The sequence below is a fragment of the Mastomys coucha genome, unplaced genomic scaffold (assembly GCF_008632895.1).
Source record: "Mastomys coucha isolate ucsf_1 unplaced genomic scaffold, UCSF_Mcou_1 pScaffold14, whole genome shotgun sequence".
Classification (NCBI taxonomy): Eukaryota; Metazoa; Chordata; class Mammalia; order Rodentia; family Muridae; genus Mastomys; species Mastomys coucha.
The window spans coordinates 86,298,907-86,304,364 of NW_022196896.1; the positions used below are offsets into that span (position 1 = coordinate 86,298,907).

The following is a 5,458-nucleotide window of genomic DNA, read 5'->3' on the forward strand; positions in this document are numbered from 1 at the left end:
AGGAGGAGGGAGAAGAGGAGGATAAAGAGGAAGAGGAGGAGGGAGAAGAGGAGGGTAAAGAATAGAGAAAGGTCCTGGGTTCATTCACAGTACCACAAAACATAAATAAAAAGCCACAAGTAAATAATAAAAACAAAAACTCTATTATCATTGCTATTTGGTACCAAGTAAATTATTTCAGTGAGGTATAGACAATATTAGAGAGCTATGAAATATTATGACATAACCTATAATGAATGTACTATCTCAACTGGGATTTTAATTGTTAATTAATATTCAACTTGAGACTACAATAAGTATGTCAGAAAATTTACTCAGTTCCTAGTTTTATTACCAGTTCTGCAGATGCTCTAGCCATGATAACTGTGACCTCTGAAGGAGCCACAGATGAGCATCTTGTAGCAAAGCTGCCTTTACCCCTGTGCTGCTGGTTCATGGCAACTTGACACAAGCTAGAGCTTTCTGAGAGAAGGGAGCCTCGATTGAGAAAATACCTCCATAAGATCAGGCTGTAGAGGCTGGGTAGTGGTGGTGCACGCCTTTGATCCCAGCTTTTGGGAGGCAGAGGCAGGCGGATTTCTGAGTTCAAGGCTAGCCTGCTCTACAGAGTGAGTTCCAGGACAGCCAGGGCTACACAGAGAAACTCTGTCTTGAAAAACAAAACAAAACAACAACAACAACAAAAGATCGGGCTGTAGAAAAGTTTGTAGGGGCATTTTTCTTAAATTATTGACTGACAGGGTAGGGTCCAGCACATTGTGGGTAGAGAGATCCCTAGGCTGATAGTCCCAAATTCTATAAGAAAGCAAGCTCAGCATGCCAATAAACAGCACTTCCCATGGCCTCTGCATCAGCTCCTGCCTGAGTATCCCACCTTTGGGTTCCCATCCTGATTTCCTTCAACGAGGGATTACACATGTGGAGGTGTAAGCCAAGCAAACCCTTTCTTCCCCAGCTTGGTTTTGGTCATGATGTTTCATCACAGCAATAGTAACCCTAATTAGGACATCCCAAACTTCCCAGTGTAAAAGTTTGCTACAGTCTCTGCGTGGAGTCCCAAATAACAGTCAGTCCCACCCCACTGTGCAGAGCCCCATGCTGCTGTGCAGAGCCCCATGCCGCTGTGCAGAGCCCCATGCCGCTGTGCAGAGCCCCATGCCGCTGTGCAGAGCCCCATGTCGCTGCGCAGAGCCTCATGCTGCTGTGCAGAGCCCCATGCCACTGCGCAGAGCCCCATGCCGCTGCGCAGAGCCTCATGCTGCTGTGCAGAGCCCCATGCCGCTGTGCAGAGCCCCATGCCACTGTGCAGAGCCCCGTGCCGCACAGAGCCACACATTTACCTCAAGTTTGGCGTCCAGGTCCGCATCAGATGCAACTACATGCTCATCCTCCCTTTTCCCCGCTGCTTTGATAAAGGCCTGCTTCGTTTTCCAGTATTGCTTCTGCATTCTGCTCACTACTGACTGGTTATCCTCCAGTCTGAGTTGCTCAAAGGAATCCATGGAGTAGCTAAAACAGACTAAAATTAGGCTTCTTTTAAAAACTTACAAACAGATTAAAAAATATATTGTATTAAAACATAATAAATATCCAACTAGTATGTATTTTATTGACAAACCAAAATGATATTAAATATAAGCATAGTGCTTGCTTTACATGATCTAGGTTTATTTTATAGTTACAACTAGGGAAAGATAAGAGAAAAGATACTACTATGTTTTGGTTATGAAGCAAAGGTGATATAATTGTTATGATTCTATAGTTATGGCTGGTAATAATTCTATTTGATCAATATCTACTGGTAAACATGTCTTAGTTTAGTAACCCTTAATTTTTTTATTTTGCAGTATACTGAAAAATGAAGAAATTTATATACACACATTTCCTATAACTATCACATCTTTACAAAGTTATTCTATACCTATTGTTATATGTTAAGATTTGGATACATGCACTTCTTTAAATAGTAAGGAATACTTTAATATCCAATAAAACAATAAAAATTAATCCGGTGGTGGTTTACGCCTTTAATCCGAGCAGTTCAGAGGCGGAGACAGACACATCTCTGAGGCTGAGGTCAGCTTGTGCCACACCCACTCGTCTACTCCAGTCACATCCAAAATATCAGGGATAAAATCCTGATTAAGGATAAGAGGCATTAAGGATCCAAAAGGAGTTCTGGGCCTCCTGGATTTCAGACAGTCGCTGGTATCTCCTAACTCAGACGTGTTCCAGATTAGTCTTTCCAATCATCAACACGGCCTCATATTTAGGCATAAAGGTACCCCAAGAAATGATTCATATATGGCTAAGATTGGACATTGTTTCCTGGCCAACACAATGTTACCAACCTATCCTAGTTTAATACCAAGCTGTCCATAACTTAGAATTTCTCTCAAGGAATCTGCCTTGCCAGAGCTGGCAACAGAGGTCAAGCACATTCCTTAGGATAACAGATAGTTTACAATAGTTAGAAATGTTTTACATAGAGTAAAACATAAAACATCACTAGAGAGTAATCGAAGGGCTTCCACTCAAGGACATTAGCTAGAAGTGTTAGGTCGGAACCCCCTAGTCATTGCCTCCAGCAGAACCAGAGAATTAGTATAGGAATACCAAATTAGCCCCAGCAGGGAGGGGCACCATTGCTCTTCCGCCCGCTTCACAACTGGATACGTGATCTTGGTCAGTAAGATCACTGACCTTGATGTGTCACCTGCCTACATGATTCTTGTCATCTGCCCTGCTTGCTGTATGCTACTTAAGCTGGCTTTTCACTTGGTGCAGAATGAGAAGGACTTGGACTCGCATGCAGGACTAGCACTATGGACTCGCAGAAGGACTCACACAAGAATTTAGATGGGCTAGGACTCAGATTCATGCAATCTGCAGTCCCCCGGGCCCAGAGCACTTGGGCCCCGGGGGATGCAGCACCAGTTCAGAGGAGATAGCTACTGCTTTAGACCCAGTGTGTTTTAGACAGCCTCGGATGTATCTTAACTGCTGAGCTGCCAGATTTACCATCTCTCTTTTGCAATGACTGTAAAAGTCTGATGCCATTTTTAAGAAATACATTCAGATCCTATACTCCATGTGTTGTCTCTGCCATCATTTCTTCGCCTACGCCTTTTTGACCTGACTAGGACCCCGTTTCTCCTGCGGGTTGAGGGAGGCCCAGATCGGCCGGCCTGCGGCAAGCTTGGTTTACAGAGTAAGTTCCAGGATAGCCAGGGATACACAGGACAGCCAGAGATACACAGAGAAACCCTGTCTCAAACAAACAAACGAACAAACAAACAAAGGTAAAATAAAATAAAACAAACAAACAAACATGAAGGAAGACATGCTGTGAAAGATTCAACACTGTGAGCTGTCCTCATGAAGCTGATGTCTAAGTGACTGCTTGAACATAGTTACATAGTTACATATAAGCAAGGGAAGCATGGGAAGCATTTGGTAAAGATGATAAAACTTACAAAAGGACTAAGAGGTTGAAGCAGGAATATTATAAGTTCCAAGCTATCCTGGGCTATATAGAGTCTGTGTTAGTCAGGGTTTCTATTCCTGCACAAACATCATGGCCAAGAAGCAAGTTGGGGAGGAAAGGGTTTATTCAGCTTACACTTCCATGTTACTATTCATCACTAAAGGAAGTCAGGACAGGAACTCAAGTAGGTCAGGAAGCAGGAGCTGATGCAGAGGCCATGGAGGGATGTTCCTTACTGGCTTGCTCCCCTGCCTTGCTCAGCCTGCTCTCTTCTAGAACCCAAGACTTCCAGCCCAGGGATGGCACCACCCACAAGGGGCCCTACCCCCATGATCACTAATTGAGAAAATGCCCCACAGCTGGATCTCATGGAGGCACTTCCCCAACTGAAGCTCCCTTCTCTGTGATAACTCCAGCCTGTGTCAAGTTGGTACACAAAACCAGCCAGTACAGAGACAAAATAAGAAAAATGAAGACATTTTAAGACACAAAGCTCAGAATGAATGGTTAAGGTACTTTCAGAAATGCTAACTAACATCTGGCTAGGCTATTTGTTGTACAGTGTGTGCGTGCGTGCCTGAGTGCATGAGTGTGCGCTGTTCCTGGTACACATGGAGGTCAGAGGACTGCTTGTAGGAGTTGTCTTCCTCTCCTGTTAGGTTTGGGGTGGAGCTCTTACCAGCTGAGCCACTTTGCTGGCCTCAGATGACTCCTAATTTCTTTAGAGAATAGCCATTTTCCCTTGCCCAAGGGAAAACTCAGCTAGTCTTTTGCCTAGCTATTGGGTGTGTACAGGAAAGTGACTAATTATCTATTATTGTTAGCCCATAGATCTCCTGGGAAAACAGACTACCGTATTTATAGCAGCTTGCTTTATGAATATTCTACTGTTTCTCTATTTTGCTTTCAGTCAAAAAAATTTACTGTCATTTTGTTTTCCAGGAATACTAAAATCTCTCATGTTCCCAGAGCACCTCTGGCATTTGCTGCTTTGAACACACACGTGTTATTTGTTTTGCTTTTGATTATGTGCTTGCCTCAGTATCATCCCAGTGACTAGGAAGGGAGATGGGAGGAAAATTATTAATCCTGTCATTTTTAAGTACAAAGCTTATTAGTTGTGTTTTTGGCAGCTAGTAGTGGGTTAGACTAATGCTGCTTGTATTCTAATGCTAATTTTCAGCTCCCAAGACTAGTTGCCCAAGAGGCAGAGGGTGACATGTAAATGCTGAGTATCCCCAAGTTATTTCTGATTGATAAAGATGCCGAGAGCCAATAGCTGGGCAGAAGAGACATAGATGGGTTTAGGTTTGGAGAGCTTTGGGTTGGTGGAAGAAGGTGCAGGAGGAGGAAGAAGCCAACCTGGGTTAGGAGTCAAGAGAACGTGACCCTGAGGGCTGGCCAATTGGAGTTAAGGGCAGCCTAGGTGAAACATAATAATAACTCGGGGTTATTGGTAGGAAAGCCGATTCTAACAGCTTAAAAGGCAGGCAGTTGCCCAACTTTTGTACCATTTAAGGCTTACTGTAAATATAAAGGTTGTGTGTGCTTTTTTATCTGGTCCAATATGGTATAGAAACCCCAGGTCGGGATTAAATGTTTCTACAGCAGTCCTCTCCACCCCACTTCTGGAATGCATGTGGTACATGTAGGAGCCCTTCTGATGCATACCCCCCAGGCTTTATCTCATATGCTTTGCTTCTCTTTGATTCCTTGTCACATGACCTTTTCATATGGTTGTTTATGGCATCTAAACACATGTGAACAACTCTCTCTCTCTTTCTCTCTCTCTTTCACACACACACACACACAACAGAAGACAATAGGCAATTCACAAAAGAACTTTAAAAGTTCAATGAATTTACAGAAGTATATCCTCTACCAGTAGCTAAAGAAACACAAATAACCAGACAGAGAGAGGTGGAGTTCCAGGCCAGCCAAAGATATATAGTTCAATCCTGGGGGGGGGGG

At 43.5% G+C, this 5,458-nt stretch overlaps 1 protein-coding gene across 16 annotated transcripts in view; it reads right to left on the bottom strand.

Moving 5' to 3' along the window:
- Ica1l (islet cell autoantigen 1 like) overlaps nucleotides 1-5,458 on the bottom strand; it is a 54,744-nt gene that overhangs the window by 43,194 nt on the left and 6,092 nt on the right. For 11 of the 16 annotated variants that reach the window (XR_004117906.1, XM_031367650.1, XM_031367648.1 and 8 more), the window contains exon 2: nucleotides 1,341-1,509. Coding sequence is in view for 15 of the 16 variants with exons in the window: in XM_031367638.1 (XP_031223498.1) it covers nucleotides 1,341-1,509 (169 nt within the window). In the remaining variant the exon portion in view is untranslated. Of the gene's footprint in view, nucleotides 1-1,340; nucleotides 1,520-5,458 lie in introns of all 16 variants that reach the window. The other 5 variants (XM_031367647.1, XM_031367643.1, XM_031367645.1 and 2 more) reach the window with 1 other exon arrangement.